The sequence below is a fragment of the Notechis scutatus genome, chromosome 3 (assembly GCF_049901735.1).
Source record: "Notechis scutatus isolate UNSWTSFEM ecotype Mainland chromosome 3, rNotScu1.2, whole genome shotgun sequence".
Lineage (NCBI taxonomy): Eukaryota > Metazoa > Chordata > Lepidosauria > Squamata > Elapidae > Notechis > Notechis scutatus.
The window spans coordinates 136,497,651-136,522,034 of NC_142011.1; the positions used below are offsets into that span (position 1 = coordinate 136,497,651).

Consider the following 24,384-nt stretch of genomic DNA (forward strand, 5'->3'; position numbering starts at 1 on the left):
CTGCAGAAGGGAAAGCCTCGCATGTTGCTTTTCATTTTATTCCATTTCTCTGTAATAAAGACCTCTCTTTAAGAGTTTCAGCAATAATAATAGAAGGCTTATAAACTAACCAAACATAATATATTTGAAACTCATTAGTTTCACTGGAGTGCTTAAGCGTGTGCGTAACTCCATTAACATCAATGGGATTAATAGTATATAAGCACAGATGATTATAGCCATTAAAATGTAAAAATGTGCAGCCTATACACTATGCACTTCTGGTATATTCTTAATGTGATTGCTTCTACTAATCCTTTTTTAAAATAATATCTTTATTAAATTTCAAAGTCAAACATTAAAATACAAACCAACATAAATGGGAAAAGGAATAGCAAAACAAATTAAAAGTGACAAAAAATCTACTGCTAACATATTTGCAACAAAGATAACCTCCAACTTTCTTTAAGTCTGGAGATAATAACAGTTCAACAACCTCTGTCTAAAACTTTAACCTAATAATACCAATCTCTTAGAATACTAGTAATCAACTTTCTAATATATCAGCAGTCAGAAAATTATTCTTCTCTTAATTTTACTATATAAAATTTAATATAAATTGAATTGTAAAATTTAAAAATGAATATATTATTATTCTCAAATACATCATTGGACAATAAATTGTCAAATGTGAATAAATCTATATTTTAAAAAGCTACAATATTTCCCTAATCTGGTCAAATCTAATCTAATCCTGAAATCCTAAAGTCAAAAATTGATTTTTTTCTCCTTGACTTGTAAGAAATCCAAGTCTCCAAGTCATAAAAAACTTAGTCAAATCATTGTCTCTAAGCAAAACATTAAATTTTGCCATCTTGGCTATCTCCATTAATTTCAAAATCTATTCCTCCATTGTGGGTATATCTTTCCATCTTTGGCATACAGCAACCTTGCTGCCAATGTCATATATAAAAACGAAGTGCCATGTTTTCTTTCCAACTGCTTATCTGCCATCCCTAAAAGAGAATCTTCAAGTTTCAATTTTACATCTAGTTTCAAAATTTTCTGAATCCACATAAATATTTGATTCTAAAATTTCTTAGCTTTCCTACATGTCCACCAAAGATGATCAACATTATTTTCTAAATGCTAGTTCTGGTAGAATAGTTATTTTATTGCGTTTAGCCAGTGTGGTTCATCAGAACTGTACCTGGCTTGCTTTTCAGCAGGAATTTATCAAAATCCATGCCGTTATTTTTTCATTAACAGAATGGAAAGAACTAGAGATTGCAATATATTTAAATAACAGAGTGAAGTAGATCTCTCCAACATTATGTATTGATAAGCTTAGACAGTTCCACAGTTTAGACTGAAATAGAAATTCAATTGGAATGCTTTTTTAAAAAAACGATATTGATAAGTAGGAGGAAAAGGTTCGTTTCAGTTGCAGAGGTTGCTTTATAATTTGTCTTCTATTTCTTCCTCTCTTTTTCCAGCCACTGAGCTTTGAGACCAAGAAAAGTTACACTTTAAAAGTAGAAGGTGCCAATCCACACCTTGAAATGCGTTTCTTGAATCTAGGTCCATTCCGTGACACAACAACTGTGCATATAAGTGTGGAAGATGTTGATGAACCACCAGTTTTTGAGCCTAGTTTTTATTTTGTGGAAGTGCCTGAAGATGTGGACATTGGGACCACCATACAAATGATAAACGCCAAGGACCCTGATGCGATCAACAATTCAATCAGGTTTTATTTTATTTTTTTCCTTAATCATTCTAATTGTCCATTATATGAACTCCTTGGATTTGTAATTTGCTTGGCTAATATGCATTCACAATGACAAATGGAATACGATATTGAATTGTATATTGCTTGGGGCCAGTTTATTCAGAAAAATCATCATGTTATTCGTTTAATTCTGAATGAACATTTATTCAGACCTGTGTCTTTCCAATACAGGAAATCTAATCTACTACCATTGTAGTATAAATATCACGGAACTAGGGAAATATATAGATAATCATGGCAACTAGGGAATTTCAAAGAGATTTTATCCGATGGAAACTTAGTTTGTGCAATCAATATTCTAGCTGATTGCATAATTTGTGCAATCCATCTCTTGTCATGTCTTTGCAAGGCAAACATTTTATGTGGCTCACCATGTTGTCCCAGAGGATACACTACTAAAAATGTAGAAATCCCTAGAAAAGGGAAGAGTGATAAATTAGAAAAAAATATATTATTTCAATGTTAACAAATGGCTTTTGGAAATGGATAATGATTTTTTTCTGAAAAAGGCAACATTTTTACAAATCAAACAGCAAAGCAATATTTTCTTCTTTGGCAGATATATCATGTCATTTTACAGTAATATTTTGTAGCTGATTATGTTAAAGAGTTATATGGAATTTATTTATTTATTTATTTATTTAAACAAATTTTATTAATTTTAAAGACAAACAAATCATCATTAACCATTACATACTTGAACCTTTTTCCATTATAAATTTTACAAGTCAAATAAAACCTTATTTTATACAATATAATTCTATTTTAAACCATTTCCATATGAGCATACAAATACCTCTTATCCAGTTTCTCTTTACTTCTCTTTACTCTTATTCAATTTCACTATTATTATTTCATCTATTTCTTTCTGACTTAGTTACCATTATTCTCATTCTATATTTCTGCAAGGTTTTATTAATTCTCCCAAAAAACATAAACACACAACACACAAACATATAAAAAATCTTTTAGGAAAGTAACTTGGCCCTAGGTACCTCTCTCTACATGGACTTCAATTATATTCATGCTCATCTTACATGTCATTACCTATTTTATTTACCATTCTATGTCTTCTATATTAGCTTCTCCACACATTTCACTCTTCTTAATTCTATCTTATTTAATCCATCTTAATTTGAGTCATTATATTTGTATCTTTTGTCCATTCTTTATTATCCCTTTGTCTCATTCCTTATAATAAAAAAAAGAGTTTCTCCTGAAATCACTAATCAGAGTATGATGCCTTTCTATCTTCCCCCTAAATTAATTAGATTAACATTTAAAATAACACCTAATACCCAATCTGATTCTGCTTGGTACATTCTGTCTACTAATTTTTTTTTTAATAAAAGAAAAATAATAAATCCAAAATGATTAAATACATAGTTAAATAATAGATCTAAATATTGAATCTTATAACATTCCCATTGCCTTTTCCAAAGACAAATGCTACAATAATAATTTTATAATAACATCAATACCATAGTCATATTAAACTCTTTAATTAAAACTCAATATTCTAAACATTCCCTTTAATATTTTATTAAATTTTAAAATCAATCATTACTAAACATTTCAACATTTTAATCTCTTATTAACTCTTAAACCATTCTAATTTTCTATTTCTAATACAAATGCTACAATACCATCTTATGTACCTTGCAAAATCTTTTTTAAAGACATTATACTTTACCCTTTGTCCCTAAAAAAAGATTCCTCTTTTCCCATCTGGTTTCAAAACTTTGTGGCTTTTCTCCACCTTTTCCCTTTCTTTCTTCTCCCATCAGACCTTTCTACCCCCCCTTCTCCTAGCCTCTGCCTTACTGGCTTCCCTTCTCTGTTGTGTTCCTTTTTTCTTTTGTTTACTATCATTATATTGATTTTGCACCTTATTTTTTCTCTTTCTTGAGTGTTTTTTTTAAATCTTAAGTCCTTCATTTTCCTTCCTTTCTTTCTTCCTTCTTTCTTAGTTAAATTTTGAAATTCATTAAAGATGGCTTCTTCTTCTTCTTCTTCTTCTGCTGCTGCCTCCATCTGTTGTAGTGTTTGTTGATAGGTAGCAAGCGCCATTTCTAAAAAAAGGAAGGCTTCTTTTACACCATCTTTGCCATCTTTTTTTGTTTGCTCATATTCTTTTCTCAGTTCCTCAACAGAAAAAGCCATTATAAATCTTTTCTTTTCTTTTTTTTCCCCCTCTTTCTTCTTGCAACAACCAAGATATTTCAAAAAATAGAACAATCCCAAAGTCATCAATCAATCCAAGCCAAGACAAAGTTCTCACTTTCTCTTCCTGGGGTAGTATCAATCAAAAAAAGAAAGTCCAAATCTGTATCTTAAAGCCTTATTGCAATACATTTCAGTCTTCAGATCCTTAAGGCATCTCCTCCAACAAAATCTTAACATATAAATATATTTTTTGTCCTCTCCCTTCCCACTTATCACATAAAGCCAGTTTTTACCTGAAAAAGACAGGTTTCTCAGTATCCACTTGTTGATTCCATAGGGAAGGAGAGTAAACTTTCCTTTCAGCACCTCAAAATTGCCGCTTGTTTTCTCTTCTGGAAAGTATCATTCAAAAAACCATAATTTCCAGGAATTATGTTAAATATGTCTTAGAGTCCTGGGTCAACCAAGAAAAACTTTCACTTTCAAAGGCTTTCTCCTCTTCCTCCTGCGCATTCTTGCCCAGCTGCCGGCTTCTTTGTGGCGGCCATTACGGACCGCCGCTGCACCGTCTTGGGAAAAGGGGTTCTGCCGGCCGGGAGGGGTCTTCAACACCCCCAAACCCCTCTCCGGATCCCCCTATCTTCAGCCGCCCTGCAGGGCAGCCTTAGCTCCAAACCCGTCCAGATCGGAGCACCAAAAACGGCTAGCGCAGCAGGGATCGTGCAGTATCGCGAATCCCTGCCGCTCGCAAAGCCGACAAACTGGAAGTCTCAAGAGTTATATGGAATTTATTAACAAACTAGGGGTTGTATATAAATTTAATAGAGAACCCGTCTACATACAATTTGATGCATTGGCACTTCCATGCAATCCGGTATCCTTCCATAATAGGATCTTTGTTATGTGGATATCAACTAAGGTTGCACATGCAGCTGTCTACATGTCAATAGGGGAAGAGGCTTTTCCAGAGTGATTATATACTTTGCAAGGCCTGTTTATATATGTGTGTTAAGGTAATAAATTCCAGGTCTAGAATATATTACTATAAAAACTCCACAAGATTCAGATGCTTCACTCCTCTTTCTTTTTTGGTATCCTTTAATTAAAATATCAACTTTTAGAATGAAAAAGAGGGAGGTGTTATGATTGTAGGAATTTTAGGGAAAAGCATTTGCTAGAGAAGATTAAAAACTAATCTTGAAAGATATAGTAGATTTACATGAAAAAAGACGATTTGTTAACTCAGTCCCAACCCATTTAAGACAGTAAAAACAATGAACTACATATTAAAGACAAACTGGCAATGAAGGTAGAAAATAGATGTTATATGATCCCAGGAGATGGGATTCTACATTTTACTAACTCAGTTCTCTATGTGTGTTTGTACAATTTGGTCTCAATTAATGTAGTTAATGAATTCCACAAAATCATCACATTATTTGAATCCTGACTAATCAAAGCGATATTTCTGTGGAAAATGGGGTAATTGGTTCCAGCTCAGAGGAAATAGACAATTACAATTTTTAAACATACATTTTATATATTTATTAATAAAATAATATATACCAGTTAAAAAAAGGAGTGAGTACCAGCTGATTCCTACATTCTGCTACATTCTTCAAAATTAGCCTCCTCTTTTTTCAACCTTGCTTTCCTCCATTTTGCACAAACAAACAATGATTTGCATGAGACCGTCCCTGTCCTATTGTTTCTCTTATTCTTCTTTTATTTTTCTTATATGTACCCATTTCATGTATTGACAACTATGTATACACTTATACTTATTATCTTGTAAACAATTGGCAAATCAAATAAATAAATAAATAAATAAATTGCAACTGTGCATGCGCTAGCCACAACTGTGCCTGTGCATGCTAGCCTTACACTAACTAAATTTTGGCTCTTATTAAATATAACCTGTTTTCAACTTATAAATCGCACTAAAATGAATTTTGCACTCTTTGAACTCACACTACTCACAACCTAGCTTTCTCTAAAAATTATTCAAAAAGATAGGTGCACACTCTACACATTTAGCGCAAGATAGACTAAATACCTAAATACCTAATTATCAGACTTGTAAGATGAACAGTGTTCCCTTCTTATGATTTATTGGAAAGTACTGAGCCAGAGATGGAGTATAGGAGAAAGATTCTGTTAACATAACTTTACAATAAGGTTAGAGCTATAATTTCATATCTGGAATACCTTGCAAAGCTGAAAGTACATCTCTCCCCTATGCCTTGCCAGGTAACTAGGGAGGGTCCTTTTTGAGATGTTCCCTGTTGTCCCATTCCTTCTGTGGACTCATCTGCCACTTGTCTCACCATTGCTTAATCTGCTGCTCTTCCTTTTGTCTCCCAAGGTCATTCTCACATACCATTATACAAAGTCTGCTTGTAGGTATCCTATCTTCTTATCTATTTAGCAGTTTGAACCTACTTTAAATGCTGATAGGTAGAAATATTAAACTCCGGACAAACTGAAATAAATAGCAGCAGCCTTAGAGGCTTCTTACATTCAGAGTGAATTATGTACTTTACAAAGTAATACCATATAAAGTCAGGAAGTAAATTCAACATAAATTCCATAAAAAAGCAGTGAGGCCAAGATGGCTCATTCAGAACTATGTTTCACTGAGCTAACCTTCCTTAAAGAATCTGGGGAAGAAATGATACCATACACAAAATGTTACTAATTCCAAAAATTGGTAAATTAGTTTAGAAGACAAAGTGGGAAAGAAGTTTCTTGGATGAATAGTCTCCTGAAATTACTTTGTCCCCAACAGTGACAAGCTTTTCTTGATGACAGTCAGCTAAGCAGAGAGTTAATTTGGAATTGTAAAGATCTTGGATACAGTCCAGCCAAAGTTAAAACTTGTTTAGTTTCATTGGCACCCCATGGAATAAATGTAAGAAATGTGTTCTCACTTTAAACTTTGGCTCGATTGTGCTCTTACATCTCAAACAGTAAACTAACATTCTAGTCAAAAAGTTGTGCTTGTTTCATATTACATCCTACAACTCTGCAATCCATGAAATTCCAAGAAATAACACTTAAAATCAAAGATTCCATAAATGTAAATGGATTGTTTTTTAAAAGAACTGCATTTTACTGAAAATAAAATATGAATGCTACTGCATTCTGTTTTCAGTTGTTATAAAAAATCTTTTACTATTGAAATGGTAAACGCTATAGTTTTCCTGTTAAAAAGGGACATGATACATTTAGAGAGTTTTGTCTAATTGCCTTGCCTCGTTCTAAGGAGGCCATGATCACTTATTTTGAATATTCAACTTTAGGAATGTTTATTCAAAAGTAAATTCAATTTTATTGAGTGGGGTTTATCCTCTAATATAGCTTTTTAAATTTATGTTAATTTATTTTATTTATATCTATATATCTTTATTATTTTGATAAATAATTCAAGATGACTAATACCTGATACACCTCCTTCGTCATCCTATTTTTCCTACAACAACAATCCTATTTTTCCTACAACAACAATCCTATAGGTTAGGCATGACTGGCTCAAAGTCACCCAGCTGGATTTCATACCTTAAGGAAGAACTAGCATTCAGAGCAGTGGTAGGATTCCACATTTTTTCCTACCGGTTCTATGAGACCGCACTTTGCGTGCGCATTCAGCACTCAAAAAACACTCTCTGTGTCAGCGTTAGTGTGGTGAGCTGTTTTTTAGTTCAGCTGAGGCGTAGCAATCCGCTTTGCCATTGAAATCAGCTGAGCTAAAAACCAAGAGAATATAGGACAGGAAAGGGCGGGAGCGGGGGGGCAGCCAGAGGTGGTATTTGCCGGTTCTCCAAACTACTCAAAATTTCCACTACCGGTATGCCAGAACTGGTCCAAACCAGCTGAATACAACCTCTGATTTCTAGCATGGTGCCTTAACCAGTACATTAAAATGGATTTAGAAGCTGATGGCAGATGGTTTTCCTTGGGATTGACATGGCATAATGGGAAATTTCTTATATCTGGGAATTAGAATAATTTCCGATTCCTTGATTCTGTAATTACTGTGCATTCCATCTTTCCAGGATTATGCAACAGCTATTTTATGCATCTTGATTCTGAACTATGCTCAGAGGAGTTTGTTAGGGACTGGACTTTCATGTTTTACATTTTTAATGAAAACTTAAATGACGACTTTTTGAGCACACTATAGAATTTGGTTTTGGTATCAGCAGATGCACTAATGGCTATTCATGCACAACTGTATGATTTTGAAACTACGCAGACTCTTAACTGACACTATGTCATACTGAAAATATTGGTGCTTAATTTGTAGAAACATTGTGGAATTTTATTGCACGAATAAGATTTCACGTTTACTGCCCTGAGTAAATTCATGAATATTTAGAAGCAAGTCCCACTCTGATTGGTGTGGTTATTTCATTAGCATGCTTGCATACTGTACTAAATAATGCTATTTTTCCACCCTAGATACACTATGAATATTAACTGCTTTTCGTGTCTCCAAAGGTCAATTACCAAACAAAGAAAGATACCTAATTCTTCCTTAATGTTACCAACTGCTAATGCTGCTCATCTTAATTGTTTTCCATTGTCCTAAACTCTAAAAAAAATGAGTGATGCCTCTTATTCTTTCTCAAAGAAAGAATATTCTCTTATTCTTTCTCAAAGAGAGTCTAAGAAACATTCAATAAGTTTATATTTCTTAATTTAATATGGATGTTAATTTTTTATCCTTTTTAAAATTTAATAACTAGAATTAAACACTCTTCCTTGTATTAGTGCAACCAGCAAAGCACAAATATGTCTTTCTTTGCTAAAGGAGATGAAAAAGTGGAATCTAAAGTGAACTAGCATTATTTCTTCTATTCCTACTGCACAAGTCAATGATAAAAGATTTTTCAAGGATTAGTTGATTGAGCCAGTAAACAACACATAAATTAGCATCTGAACTGACTTACTGTTAAGTCCACAGAGCTTTAAAAAAAATTAGCGATGAAACTAAATTACACCTTAATTTGCAATGGCAGGTTCTAACTACAACATTTTTTTTTTAATGTGAACTTCTACAGATACTCCATTGATCGAAGCAGTGATCCTGGACGCTTCTTTTATGTGGACATTATAACAGGTGCTCTGATGACTGCAAGACCTCTGGATCGGGAAGACATTTCATGGCACAATATCAGTGTGCTAGGTGTGGAATTGAGTAAGGCAATCAGATTATTATTTATTTAAATGTATTGCCCACCCAACTCCAAAGAACTGTGTTTGTGTGTGTGTGTGTGTGTTTCTGTATAGCAAGGCTATATCACTGTAGGCTTTCAAGAAGAAAAATTGTACAGATCAGGGTGTCAAACTCAATTTCATTAAAGGCCGCATTAGGGTTGTGTTTGACCTCAGGGAGCTGAGTGGGTGTGGCCAGGGTGGGCATGGCTGGGGTGGGCGTGGCCACCTTGACATCCTGTAGCCTTCTGCCAGTGAAAATGGAGCCTGGGTGGACCCTCCAGGGCTCCATTTTCACTGGCAGAGACACTGCAGACCGGTCCTTCGTTGTTTCCAGGGTGAGTTCTAGATCTAAGCATCCCATGGTCTGGATCTGGCCCACAGGCCTTGAGTTCGACACCCCTGGTATAGACTCTCCTGCTCAACCAGGGGGTTGGACTAGATGACTTCCCAAGTCCCTTCCAACTCTTTGTTCTATTTCTAAGGTTATACAATTTTTTACCTTTCTGGAAAGAAAACAAGTATGTTTATGCTCATAGTAGAAGAAAGAAAAGAAAGAAGGAAAAATAGAATCAATTCCCTTTTGCATTTCTTTTTTTTTCCCCCAATTTTTTATTTTATTTTATATATACAATAATTCCATTCCATTTCAACTGCGTGTCGACTAGGTACATATTTCTTGTGCTTACAATTATAATTCATGTTTTGCTTACCAATATAACAATAATCACATTTTCTTATACGTATTATCAAATATATCTATTTTTTCCCTTTTATATTTCTAATGAATGCTTCAATGTACATATGTTCGCTGAAACATAACACCAACAAGTCTGAACAGCACCATATTTGAGCCATGTCTGTGGGATACAGCTTTGATCTTCTTCACAGCTATTCAGTTAACGCAGTCATCCTTATCTGTTCCAGTATTAAAGTAGCAGCACTTCAATTTTGTTTTCCTCCCTAATTCCAAACATTGTCCAAGGGCAATGTCAAGATATAGAAAATCTGTTAGGCTTTGTCACACATTATGCCAGAGAAAAGTCACTAGCAATGATACAACTGAGAAAGGAGCAATGCAGGCAGAAGAGGGATCAACAAAGGAGACATCGCATATTATACCAAGCAGGAATGCACAGTACTTCCATTCAGCAGTGATGAAAGCCAAGCTTCAGACTGTATCTGCCAATTCCTTTTCTCTTTCTTCTCAAGTGTCCTAAAGCACAGTGAAAAGATGAATTTGAGTTAACCTTAACTACAGTTAACCTGTAATTCCATCTGATCAGGATTTAAAACCAGCCTCTCAAATCCAGCTTTTGATCATTCAAACTTCAATTAAGAAGCCAGCATATATTTATAAAACTCATGTGTGTATATGCAAATAATGAAATTAGAATTTAATCTATATACCCCTGGGAGCCCTACAAAGTTTGGTTACTCAAATAGTTAACATTCAAGGGAATTATGGTGTAAGGGAGGTTTTGATGGTTTTTCTGAAATACAGATAACACCTACCTATACATACTCTGTCCAAGAATTATTAGTTGCAGAACAGGGATGACAGAGTTTATCAGAGTAGGAAAAAAAACAATATTAAAGATTAGCTGACTCGCAGAATTGCTAATAACTTCAACCTCTGATTGAAAAACTCTTTGAGCAAACAATTGTTAATTTGAATTCTCCTATGAATTTTTTTTTTTAAAAAGAATAAATAAATAAATATACCTAATCTGGGACAGAAAAAGCTACTTGCTAGGATCTCAGATACTTTCCAAAACTTAGTTTTTGGTTAATTTCTGCTTTAGAATTAGAGCAATATTTCTGAAAACATTTCCCTCATGAGTAGAATTGGATATCAAATCAAATCACCACATTAAAACAACTTACTCTGAGCTTAATTCTCATTTTGCTATACGGTGGCATTCACTGTCAAAAAATGATATCACTATGGTGTGAGTTGCACAATTGCTCCTCAGCAGAGTATAGTGATTTATCAGCTGATACCATCCCCCGTGGTCACAGAAAATGTCATTAAAATATGGATTCCTTAGTTCCTGCTGATTTATTGCCTATTTAAACATTCCATGAGTTAATCCTATCACATTTTGAGAAGGAAAATTATTATATGGTCTTGTTACATCACATGGTGAATATGGTGTAGAAAAAAAATCCTACTGTTAAGATACTTAGACTGTTAAAACTCTATAGTATTATCTTTTTGGCTTACAAGACTGGTGATAAGCTTCTGGCCAGCAAGGATTATGTTGAAATATCCCATTTAGATATTAACACCTTCATGTGGAAAATATCTAGTAAACTACTTTCATTTGTACAATTCAAGAGAAATGTTTATAATATTATGGCATCAAGTCAGTACCCCACATAGAAGGAATAGGTTTGAAAAGTTGCAATTCTTCTAATTTATAATTATTATGATTGTTTCCACTGTCAGCTAAATTTTTATCCATCTATTGACTCCTTCCCAAGGACCTGTTATTAATATTATTAATGTATTGTTCACCCAACTCCAGTTATTATTCTGTTCATGTAATTTTTCCAAATATTGTGTGCTTTCTTGGATACTACATTCCAAAATGCATGTTTCTTTCTGCATATTTCTGAGTTGAAATTGCTGAGTATTAGGAATGGTTCATTCCTACTAATCTCTGTTATGTAAAATCTTTGTTGATAAATCCTACCACTTGCTCCTATTATGTGTATGACTACTATTACCCTGCACAGTCCTATTATCACAAGGGCAAATGACAAACTGCCCAACATGTATAAAGTTACATTAGTTTTAGAATTATTATTTTTATTTTTTTATCTAAAAATATTTGAAATAGCCTATCTGTAGTCTAATCACTGCTTAATAGTTAACAAAATTAAGTTATGGGGCTTAACATAAATCAGACAGACAGGTATGTTTAGCTATTTTACAATCCAAGAAGTAAATATAATGCATAATTTACATTAAAACTGACAACTATATCTATATATCTAGTAAGTAGGTATAGATAAAGTTATAAGTTGAAAAATATGTGTCTATTTGTTTAATTATTTATTAAATTTAGATATCTCACTGATTAGATGATTCTGGGCATTTTACAAGTAAAAGCTATAAGCCAATGATGGGTAACCTTTTCAGCATCGAGTGCCCAAAGCGCGTGCACGCATCCCCAAAATGCAATGTGCACACATCCCCTGTGCATGCGCCCCACCCCCTGCATGTGCCCATTGCATGTGCGCAAATGCGTTCCCCGCATATGTGCCCCGCCCTGCGCATACTCGTTCATCCCCCGCACATGCACCCCACCCCCACCCCCTGCATGCGCCCCACCCCCATGCATGCATGGCAGAGACCCAAAGACCAGCTGGTGATGGGAAGCGCGCGGCATGCACAGTGGAACCAAACTGGGGTGACAGTTCACATGCTCACATGCCATAGGTTCGCCATCATGGCTATAAGCCTAAAGAAATAGGATTAAAAACAGGGTTAAAAACAGAATTAAGAACAGGTTCAGAGCAAGATAAAATCAGAGATAAAATCACTTTGGCACCCTCAAGCCAAAGTTGCATGCTATTCTTCATGCCAATTGGCAGAACCAGATATTCAAACTCTTCTGGAATCCAGAAGAGCGGAGGCCATCTTCACTTCTGGGAGCAACATGTTGCATAGATCAGGGACAACGACAGAGAAAGCTAAATTAGACGCCACCAGTCAAAAGTCTTAATACAATAAAATACTATCTACTGTATCTGGGCAGTGTATTCTCCAGAGATCTGTCATGCTATTCAGGATTAATTTTTGCTTAGGCAGAACACCTCTGATATTAATTAACTCTTATCTCCTTTCAGACAATCCTTCACAGGTTGGCAATGTCTCAGTAACAATAAGAGTCCTGGATGTAAACGACAACATACCAGAATTTCCCAGGTTCTATGAAGCATTTGTCTGTGAAAATGCAAAAGTTGGACAGGTGAGAAGCTAAAACAGTGTTTTATATTTAAAACTGGTACCATTATCTATGATCTTTATCTCCAAACTAATATTGTCTAGATATGAGCTGCATTCTCTGAAACTTCGAAAGTAGAATCCAAAGGGTACAGTAGCTTATAACTGCAAGGAATGAGAACATACCTAAGTCTACATGTACAAGCACATGTTTGTCCCTTCCCATTACAATTTCAATAGAATATAACACTATGTAATTTAGTATTTAATATCTAATTTAAATATTAAATTAAATCCACTGCATATTTAAAAGAGCAGCAAAGCAACAGTAAAATTAATTTCTTATGTCCTCCAAACTGTGGCGAAGGAAGCAGAAATGTTAAAATATATATTTTATAGCTGGAATATAGGGGGGGGTGAGTTGGCCCAACTATATTTTTATCTTTCTTTCCTTTTTTTTTTTTTTTTTTTTTTTTTTTTTTTTTTTTTTTTTTTTATTTTTTTTTTTTTTTTTCATTTTTTTTATTTTTTTTTTTTTTTTTTTAAAATTTTTGAAAAAAAAAAAAAAAAAAATAAAATATACAAAAAAGGGAGGAAGAATCTGAATAAAACACACACGATAGGTATGTAAAAGTAACTCTGCTTTTAAATAGATTTACATTTTGTTCAAAAGAAATCATATTGATCAGTCTTTCCACAATGTCAATTAAGAGACATTTCTAAAGGTTGAGTAGATACATTTTGATAAAGGATTTTAAATGTAGGGCAGCTATTTCTTTCCAATAGCACATTATCTTCAAGCCGCAGACTAAACATGACCAGATGTTTAGGAGGTTGGATCCTTGCTAACCACCTGCCCTCTAACCTAATGTTGGTTTTGTAGTCCTAGTTGTCCTGGGTTTTTGTCCTATTTCAGGAGATGGGGGAGGCTCAGGTTTCAGCTCATCTTCCCCCGCAAATTCAGGCCCAATGGGGGCATGACCAGAGGTGGTATTCAGCAGGTTCTGACCAGTTCTGGAGAACTGGTAGCGGAAATTTTGAGTAGTTTGGAGAACCAGCAAATACCACCTGTGACTGGAGATTTTACAGTATCCTTCCTCCGCCCACCAAGCCACGCCCACAGAACCGGTAGTAAAAAAAATTGAATCTCACCACTGGAAATGACATATGGCAAGCTGATTGATTAGAGAAAAGATAATATTGACATTTACAAGTAGTCCTCGACTATTGAGCCCAAAATCTATGTTGTTAAGTGAGATGTTTGTTAAGTGAGTTTTGCCCCATTTTATGACCTTTCTTGCCACTGTTTTTAAGTTAGCAACACGGTTATTAAGTGAATCTGGGTTTCCCATTGATTTTGCTTGTCAAAAGGTTACCAAAGGTGATCACATGACTTTGGGACACAGCAACAGTCATAAGTATGAGTCAATTGCCAAGCTTCTGAATTTTGATCACTTAATCATGGGGATGCTGCAAAGGTCGTAAATGTGAAAAACAATTATGTCACTTTGAACAGTTAGGATTGAGATTTTTAAAATGGTGGTTAAAAAAAGTATACTGTTGCTGTAATACATTCGTGTGTCTTCCCAAATAGATTTCAAAAGAAAAGTGTATTCTGTGCGTGTCATCAAAATTTACTTGAAAGGATATTGAATTTTATTTGAAATTACTTGAGATTTAGAATAAATGTATTGAAGTCAATGTATCCCAAATAATTGATGTCCCATTTTTTTAATGTCTTCTCTAAGTATAATAAAACTGCATTCAACCTATCAGATTGGCTTATTAGTCAAGAATCGATTTTCATTGGGCCCAACCTTATCTTCACTTAACCGGAAGCTTTTTCCCAAGGTATAGAGACAGAGAGAGGGGGACATATTTAAAAGACTTGTATGACCACCCATCTTATTTGTTACAAGTTCAAGTGGCTCACAAAACCCAAAGAGTGAATCACCACTTGGACCTAATCATATGCCCTGTTCCTGGGAGCCTTGACCAACCCACAAGGGGCAGGAGTCCAAAGCACAGATGGCAGAGCTCAGAGCAGCAAGGACCTGGTCCATTTCCTCAGATTCAACAGTTCAAATTTTTCCCGCCTGTTTTGGTTACTCACAATATATTGCTTCATGTTTTGGAACTCCTCAGTAAACCAAAGTGCTTTGTGAGGTCTGCAACCAGAGAACATCCATGCAGGCACATTCCAATCCAGGAGCCTTGCCATGTGCTTGTTCCAAGCTACAACCAGAGCGTCCACTGAACCACATGCCGGAGCTTCAAGAAAAGAACCCAGTTGTCTTCAAAACTGCATTTGGGTCCATCAAATGCCAGCAAGGACAGGGTGACAATGTCGAGTAGTGTAGTGTAGTGTAACATGGTGTAGAAAAGTATAATAATATATATTCTTTCCTAGCCTTACTAGCTGATTTTTTTGCACAGATTATCTGTATACAAACCATGTCCTCTTTCACTGAGATATGGACCATACAAATTTGTCCTTCTCCCACGAAGCAAAACAACTCCTGAGGAGACTGGTTTTTCCTAACCATTGATCCCTGTGATATTTTGATTGCCCTCATAACTCTCTGCTTCCTGTTCCAATACTACTTCCGTAGTATTTAAAACCTACATTTCTTTTGCTTTCAGATTAATTCTTAAAAGTGTTTATCTCCACTGGAATTGTCATTAATCAGTTGTTTTGTTCTTCTGTCCTACAGCTGATCCAGACAGTAAGTGCAGTGGACCAAGATGACCCACAAGAGGGACAGCACTTCTATTACAGCTTGGCTCCTGAGACAGCAAATAACCCCAATTTTACTCTTAGGGACAATCAAGGTAATTGAACTAGACAGCAATTTGTTTGGCTAATTAATGTCTTCTGAAGTGAGTTGAATTGCAGAAGCTCTGTTTAAAACTCCTTCATGAACCAGCCATTGCAAATAATAACAAATGACACCTGCTTCTTAAAAGCAGCCATGAAATAAATGTTTCATTTTGTTTTTAAGAAAGTTACAAAGAATTTGTCTTGTATGTCTCAGTGCAGCGATACAAGCCTTTTCTTATGAGGAACAATAACAAGGTTCGGCAAATCCAAAGCTTTTTATCATGTTGTAGGTATTTTCAGTAATAAATCGCTGGTGAGGCAGAAGGGAAGAGAGGTCCAAATGAATATTGCTTCATTTCTTTTTCTCAATCCTAAGCTTTCTCTGGACTTTCCCCAAACACAGAAAAGGCCATTGCTTATTATTTCAGTTTTCCTTCCTTTGGGTGGTATCCAAAACAGAAAAGGAGCTTCAAAGAAAATGTGGGAAAATTTCCTACATCTGGTGCACCTCCTCGTTAATGAAGCCTTTTTTTTTCTTTTTTGGCTTTTGGCAACTCTACAGTGGTACCTTAGTACTCATCATTAATTGGTTCTGAGAGGCACAATGAGTACCAAACAAATTTCTGCCATAAAGAAAAATGTAGTGTGTCGCAAGACAGCTGATACTGACAAGTTCTAGCTTGTACATTGAGTACTGAACAAACAATATGTCCATATCAAAATGTGTTGAGTTTCAAAGCAGTGGAATACCAAGGTAGTAATGTAGTTCCAGGAAAATATGCACTTGAATTTAACAGAGACAGATAAGGTGCAACAAGGCCATTACAGGTTGTCAACATCTCCTTAATATCTCCTTAACTCAACTTCTATTTTCCTGGAAATAGTACACAAATGCTGCATGAACCAAGAAAAAGTTTCATCTTCTTTTAGAGAAGTCAACCAGGTGTAACAAATATACTCATGTCCCTTTCAAAAGTACCTTTTCAGTTCACTTCTATTGCCTTCCCTTTCTTTTGTAATTCCAGTTTTCCCCCACTTGAAATAGCATTTTTTTTTTTTTACTTCTGAGCATGCTCAAGTTCCTTTTGCCTAGTTGTAGTTTTTAATTTCCAAAAATATATTATGCAACCAAAAGTTTTTTTCCTCAGTCTAGTGACACCTCCCTCTGTTGAGTGGATGATATTCTTTTAACTCAGTAAAACAGTTGGGGAAATGAATGAGCTATTAATGTAGAAAATGCAATAAAAATAAGCAGCATTATAGCATCACCTAATGGTGAACATTATTTCAACAGCTGGAGAAGCAAGGAAAAAGTGAATTTACCAAAAAGGAATTCCTTGAAAATGTAGTACTGGTTGCTTTGGGACATGTTACTCACAAAATCAGTTTTTCACATAGCCCCATAGTCTGAAATTTGAGTTAGCATATTATTTCAATTTAATATTAAAAAAATCCCTTTGCTTTATAAAATGGACTGACTGGTTTGCTGAATTTCTAACTTCTCCACTACAGGCCTCACACCATGTGGTCAGGCAGTGATTATTCTGTGTGTGTTCAGGAAGCCACATGCACAAAAATTACAGATTCCTTTCAGCCTGCTCAGTTCAGCTTCGAAAGGGTTTGGTAAAGGACATTTTAAGGTTCCAAAAACAGAGATACCTTGTGGTTCTTCCGAACAGATTTCTTTATTATTCCTCACCTAAAGACAAAATCTGGCCAAACTAAAGCATGCTACCATCCTGCACAAATCATATACTCTGGGGACTATTAGGAAGGAGTCACCTTCTCCCCTTTTCTCTCACACAAATTATCTAAACTGAGTTGTCTTTTGGAATGCACTGCCTACCTCCTGGGAACCCAGACCACATTCCACCACAACATATTCCCATGTGCACCCACAATTAGAAGTTCACATTTAGCTAACTTGGACTTATCTCAAAAAGCCAAGCAAGGGTTATTGGAAAACATTTCAATATGATGCCAAGAACATTTCATAGATGTTCTCCAAGAGGAATTTAAAAAAACTATTTTTTTCTCTAGCTCTTTTTTTTATACACAATTATTGTTCCATAACAACCTTACTCAAAATGGTGCAAATCAATGTCAGATAAAGGTGACATATTTAACTAGTTTAGTTACCTTTAAATGGCAAAACTGGAATTTTTAGAAATGTATAACTTTTCAAGAAATGGAGTGCCTTCTCACATCATCAAGACAGCAATGAAGTGCCCAGATTTATTATTTGGAAATTGCTGTGAAGATTGCAAGATATTGCTTTGCTGGGACATATTTGTGACTCTTATTTTCTTTCCTTAAAACTTACACTACTGATGAGCTTGAAAGAAGTCATAATTAAAAGATTTGAGCTTTAGGTTCATTTAGTAATTGAGGGGGGAATTCTCTCCCTTTTGCCTCTTTATTTGAATATCTTAATTAGGAAAGAAAAGAGAGGTTTATTGTCAAAAAGCAGTTTTCAGGCACATCAATTTTTTTATCAGGCAGAAGAATAAAAGCTTCTGTATCTGCTAGTTGGTGCCATTGCTTTCTATATTCTTTCATTATTTTTAACAGGAATCTCAGAATGATGGATATGCATATTAAGAAGATTAGAATATATTATAGATTATATATAATTAGATAGATAGATAGATAGATAGATAGATAGATAGATAGATAGATAGATAGATAGATAGATAGATAGAGAGAGAGAGATTATAGATTATATAGAATAGAATTGAATAGAATAGAATAGAATAGAATAGAATAGATAGTAGAATAGAATAGATAGAATAGAATAGAATAGAATAGAATAGAATAACAGAGTTGGAAGGTCATCTAGTCCAACCCCCTGCTTAGGCAGGAAACCCTACACCACTTCAGACAAATGGTTATCCAACATCTTTTTTAAAACTTCCAGTGTTGGAGTATTCACAACTTCTGGAGGCAAGTTGTTCCACTGATTAATTGTTCTAACCGTCAGGAAATTTCTCCTGAATAGATTCTGAATAGATTCTGAATTATTCTGATTAGAATAAAATAAAACATTAAAATGTATTACAACATAGTGATCACAGCTAAAGTTCAATCTACCATGTTGGTTGATGAACCTAAAGCTCCCGAAAACTTCCAAATGGTTTCACTTTATAAGAAAAGAACACAAGATATTTAAACTGAAATTCTTAAATTTAATGCACTGTGGTGTCTTAGTTATCTCTATTTTACTTATTCTTTCTCTCCTTTCTTCTCCTACCTCCTTCCTTTTCAAGGCCTGCCATCTTTTAATTGGTTCTTTTTGTTCAATTTTCTTATGTGCAACTAAGTTCATTGTTTGAAATACAAAAGTGAACAAAATCACCTGGCTGGAAATTGGAAAGGAAATTGATTAGTAAAATATATAAATATCTATTGGGTTATAAATTAAAAGAAGAAACAGTCAAGGAGTCTATGATAATTTGGGCAAAAAATGTGGGCCACAGTATTGAATTAGACAAGTGGGAGCATATTTGGGAAATAAATTACAAACTAACTATGTCAGCCTCGTACAAAGAGAATCTCTATAAAATGGTGTATCGTTGGCACTTGCCACCCGCGAGACTGGCTAAGATGTTCCCGAACATCCCCCCAAACTGTTGGAAGTGTAACTGCGTCCGGGGAACATACTTTCATATGTGGTGGACCTGTCCATATGCTCAGAAGTTTTGGGAAAATTTCAAAAATTGGATTCTAAATATAACTAAACAAGAAGTAAAACTTGAACCCGAAACCTTTTTGCTGGGTATGATAGACTCAAAAATAGAAAAAAATATCAATATTTAATCTTGCACATTATAACGGCAGCCAGAATAAGTTATGCTCAAAATTGGAAACTGTCTATTGTCCCTTCAGAGGAGATGGTCATTAAAAAAATTCACGAGTGTGCAAAGATGGACAGCCTAACCAAATTACTTAAAAAAACAACAAAGATAGTGAATACTACAAAGTTTGGAATTGTTGGTATGAATGGTTAAAGAAAAGGCAACATTTGACAACTGAATAAGTTATGAAACTATGAAGGACGTGTGTTTAATCATAAAGTATTCTGTGAAATTAAAACATTAAAAGAATGAGGAAGGTATTGTAACAAGGTAGATCACGTTAATGTTATGGGGTAAAAGAAAAAAAGAAAAGAAAAATGTAACCAATGCTCAATACCTGCTGCAAAATGTATATATGTATATACAGTATATTTGTTTATATGTTTGTTTGTTTCTTCTTAAATGTTTTAAATATATGAAACTTAAATAAACTTTATTTAAAAATAAAAATTAAAAAAAAATCACCTGGCTAGCAGGAGGCCATATCAATTGAGCAAATAAATGTGTCATAAACAGTGGTGGGATTCAAAATTTTTTACTACCAGTTCTGTGGGCGTGGCTTAGTGGGTGTGGCAGGGGAAGGATACTACAAAATCCACATTCCCTCCCCACTCCACTAACCTGCTTTCCAGCTCTGTTCTCCTGTGCAGGGCAACAGAAGAAGACCCAGCTGATCAGCTGGGACTCAGGAGGCAGAGAACAGATGGGGGCGGGGCCAGTCAGAGGCGGTATTTGCCAGTTCTCCAAACTACTCAAAATGTCCGCTACCGGTTCTCCAGAACTGGTCAGAACCCGCTGAATACTACCTCTGGTCATAAACAATAATAATAGCATCCATAGCATGGATATGAACAAGCCAGCTTCCAAAGACAGAGAAACACGTGTCACTGAAAGTCTAGAGTGACTCACAAACAATTACATATTCCAAAAGTAGTTATGTTGCACCTGTAGATAAAAGTAATCATAATACTGTATGTTTATACAACTAATCCAAACATCAGTTTTGTAATATGTATATTTGATAGTTTTGCATTGTGAATAAGTATTGGGTCTTTTTTTCTTTCTTTCTTTCTTTCTTTCTTTCTTTCTTTCTTTCTTTCTTTCTTTCTTTCTTTCTTTCTTTCTTTCTTTCTTTCTTTCTTTTCTTTCTCTTTAGACAACACAGCTTGGATTTTAACCAAGAGATCAGGCTTTCGGCAACATGAGCAGAATACCTTTTACCTTCCCATCTTAATAGCAGATAATGGACGTCCTGTGTTAAGCAGTACTGGAACAGTAACCATTCATGTTTGCAGTTGTGATGAAAAGGGCCTTGTGATGTCCTGTAATGCAGAGGCCTACATACTCCCTGTCAGCCTGAGCAGAGGTGCTCTGATTGCCATTCTAGCTTGCATTTTTGTTTTGCTCGGTAAGTATACATGCCATCTCATGAACAGATCTAATATTCTTCAGGCGAAATAAGGGAAGTGGCAAGATTTGTTGGGCTGTAATACGAATCATTTACGACCACAATCGAGCCCACTGTTGCTAAGTGAAGCCTTTGTTAAGTGAGTTTTGCCCCATTTGATGACTATTCTTGCCACAGTTGTTAAGTGAATCGCTGCAGTTGTTAACTTAGTAAGACAGTTGTTAAGTGAATCTGGCTTTCCTTACTGACTTTGCTTGTCAGAAGATCGCAAAAGGTGATTGCATGACCCTGGGACACTGCAACCGTCATAAATATGAGTCAGTTGCCAAGTACCTGAATTTTGATCATGTGATCATGGGGATGCTGCAGTGGTCATAAGTGTGAAAAATGGTCCTAAGTCACTTCTTTCAGGAGTGTTGTAACTTTGAACGGTCACTAAATGAACTGTTGTAAGTCGAGAATCACCACTATAGCAGTAGCAATTTTGAGGGGGGGAAAATAGACCTTTTTAATTACCATTACGTATAAAATATTTCTTGTTGACTTGTCTTGAGTGAAGGAAAATTGCTAAGTATTTCTATTTCGTTCATTACCTTTAGTTCTGGTGCTACTGATCTTATCCATGAAAAGACACCGGAAGCAACCTTACATGCTCGATGAGGAAGAGAATATCCATGAGAACATTGTCCGATATGACGACGAAGGCGGTGGGGAAGAAGATACGGAAGCTTTTGACATTTCTGCCCTGTGGAACCCCAGAGAGGCCCAAGCATTCTTGAAGAACCGACAAGACATGATGCCAGAAATTGAAAGCCTCTCGAGATACGTTCCTCAGGCCTGCACGATGGACAGCAGTGTTCACAGCTATGTGTTGGCCAAACTCTATGAAGCAGACATGGACCTCTGGGCACCTCCCTTTGATTCCCTCCAGACCTATATGTTTGAGGGCAATGGCTCAGTGGCTGAATCGCTCAGTTCCTTACAGTCTGTAACTACGGACTCAGAACAGAATTATGACTATCTGACAGACTGGGGACCACGCTTTAGGAAGCTGGCGGAAATGTATGGTGCCACAGAGGGGAGTGGGACTCTTTGGTAACAAAAAGGGCCAAGTACTTGATACTCAAATGCCGCCATCTAAACTTGGACTCGTCTGATATGTGACTTTGGTGGGATGATGGCCTCCTACAATTAGCAATATGATGCTTGAGGGAGAATGCAGAAGAGTTTGAATAAATCATAGCACTCTCTGGATCAGCTTTATGAAATTACTTTAAGTTACATTTGTAAACGATGATAAACAGGAGAGAAAGACAGGTGGGAAGAATTTCATGGGATTTTTTTTTTTTAATTTTTCTTTCAAAGACTACACCTGAACATTCGGTTCTGGATTAGAATGACATTATTATCTGGCTGATTTAAAACACAAGCACGCACTCACATCCATGGACCACTGATTAACTTTTTTACATCTGTGTGTAAAAATCTATACGTTTCAATTCACATGGAATTGTGGGTAGAAAGCCGTCTCTAGTAGATGATTTCCTCCTCTTTGTTTATAAAAGAAAAATTTGTCAGAGAACATAGAAGACATCAGTAAAACAGAATATTTTTTTACCAGCAAATCCTAATGAAGAGGCTGAAGAGGAAAAGACTTGACTGAAGCGGAAGGGTGAATGACTGACCCATTATTACTAATATCAAATTAATGTATGCAGAGTCTCCTCAGCTTTTAAAAACTACGATTCAAAATCATAAAAAGAATGCCTCCTTTCTGCACTGTAGATACTTCTTCCACGTGCCAAATACAAGAATCAGATGTTACCAGTAAAAGCCAAATAAAGTTTTAATTTCATATCTACATGATGTTAGAGGGCCTTTCCCAAGCTAGTCAAGATCAAACTGAGGGAAGTTTACACTGTAGGTGACCTACTTGAACAAATACAGTATTATAGAGGAATAAAAGGATGTAATAAATATTCCATATATAAGTTTTGTATATTTGTTAATAATTTTGGTAATAAATATCATGTACTGGATGCAGTACCTTAGAACTCTTTTAATAAAATTTAAATTGAAGGAAAAAGAATCTGCAACTGTTATTTTGTCTGTTATAGCTAAAGAGCCCCTTGACCGGAGCTGTTTCAATCCCTGTTCCATGTTTGTTTCCAGCTTGGCTTTTCCCAGACATATAGGAAAAATTACTTCCAGAATTCCTATCCCTACCATTACTTTGGCATACTGGAAACTGCAGTATCAGCACTACACATGGTCTTAATATTCTGCTTCCCACAATTTCTAAACCAGTAACTGGTGAGACAAATGAATGCATCGCTCAAAAAAAAATATTTTAAAAATGTACATGCACCTCATTGAGATTCCATGGCCTTTTATCAACAGCAATCTATATTTGATGTAGACCTTCCATGCCTCTTCTATTACATCCTATTTTGGGGTGAATTGTGTGCAGACATAGCTCAGTAGCGAAGACTCTAATGCAGGAAACCTGAAGGAAGAATAGAAGAGGAGGACCAGCAATAAGATGGATGTCAAGGTTCTGGTGATTGCCCTAATTAAATCATGAGCCTCGAGCCAAGTTTCAAAAGAATCCAAAAGATTTATTAGGAGCAACATGTCGGCATTATCCCAGTTGAAATCAACTCTGACACATGTAATTCACGGTCACTTGTGACCCTGTTTCCCCCCCCCCCCCCGGGTGTGTCATACATCAGATTCTCCAATAAAGCATGTTCATGGGCTGGGTGTCATCAATCACACTCTCCAATGAAGGATTTTCGGGGGCAGAATATCCGGTATCCTAGCTACAATCTTTGTAAGATAAGCATGGAATGTACTTCTGGTCCCCCCACCCCACCCACACACACACGGCAACTTGGAAACAGGCATGCTTTACGAGTTGACAGTGGATAAATTTAGTGATAGTGATGACGAGTACATTGGAAGTCCTGAAAGACCAGGTTTGGGACAGATTTGCATGCAGAAAATCTGTGTGGTTCTCAAAGAGTTGACAATGACTTGATGGCACCTTATCAATTCCATGCTGCTCTGAATTAATGTCATGTAAGGAAGACATTCAATACTCTAAGGCAGCAGTCTCCAATCTTTCTAGCTGTGCAGACTAGTGGAGGGATGGTTCTGTGCAAGCAGTGGGAGAGTGTGCACGCACACTCA

At 35.6% G+C, this 24,384-nt stretch overlaps 1 protein-coding gene across 3 annotated transcripts in view; it reads left to right on the plus strand.

Moving 5' to 3' along the window:
* Window positions 1-23,241, plus strand: part of CDH20 (cadherin 20) — a 228,446-nt gene extending 205,205 nt beyond the window's left edge. For all 3 annotated transcript variants that reach the window (XM_087961189.1, XM_087961190.1, XM_087961191.1), the window contains 6 exons: window positions 1,476-1,729; window positions 9,001-9,137; window positions 13,013-13,134; window positions 15,824-15,941; window positions 20,941-21,192; window positions 21,792-23,241. In XM_087961189.1, coding sequence (XP_087817315.1) covers window positions 1,476-1,729; window positions 9,001-9,137; window positions 13,013-13,134; window positions 15,824-15,941; window positions 20,941-21,192; window positions 21,792-22,291 — 1,383 coding nt within the window. In that variant the 3' untranslated portion in view covers window positions 22,292-23,241. The remainder of the gene's footprint in view (window positions 1-1,475; window positions 1,730-9,000; window positions 9,138-13,012; window positions 13,135-15,823; window positions 15,942-20,940; window positions 21,193-21,791) is intronic.
* Window positions 23,242-24,384: the final 1,143 nt, after the last annotated feature.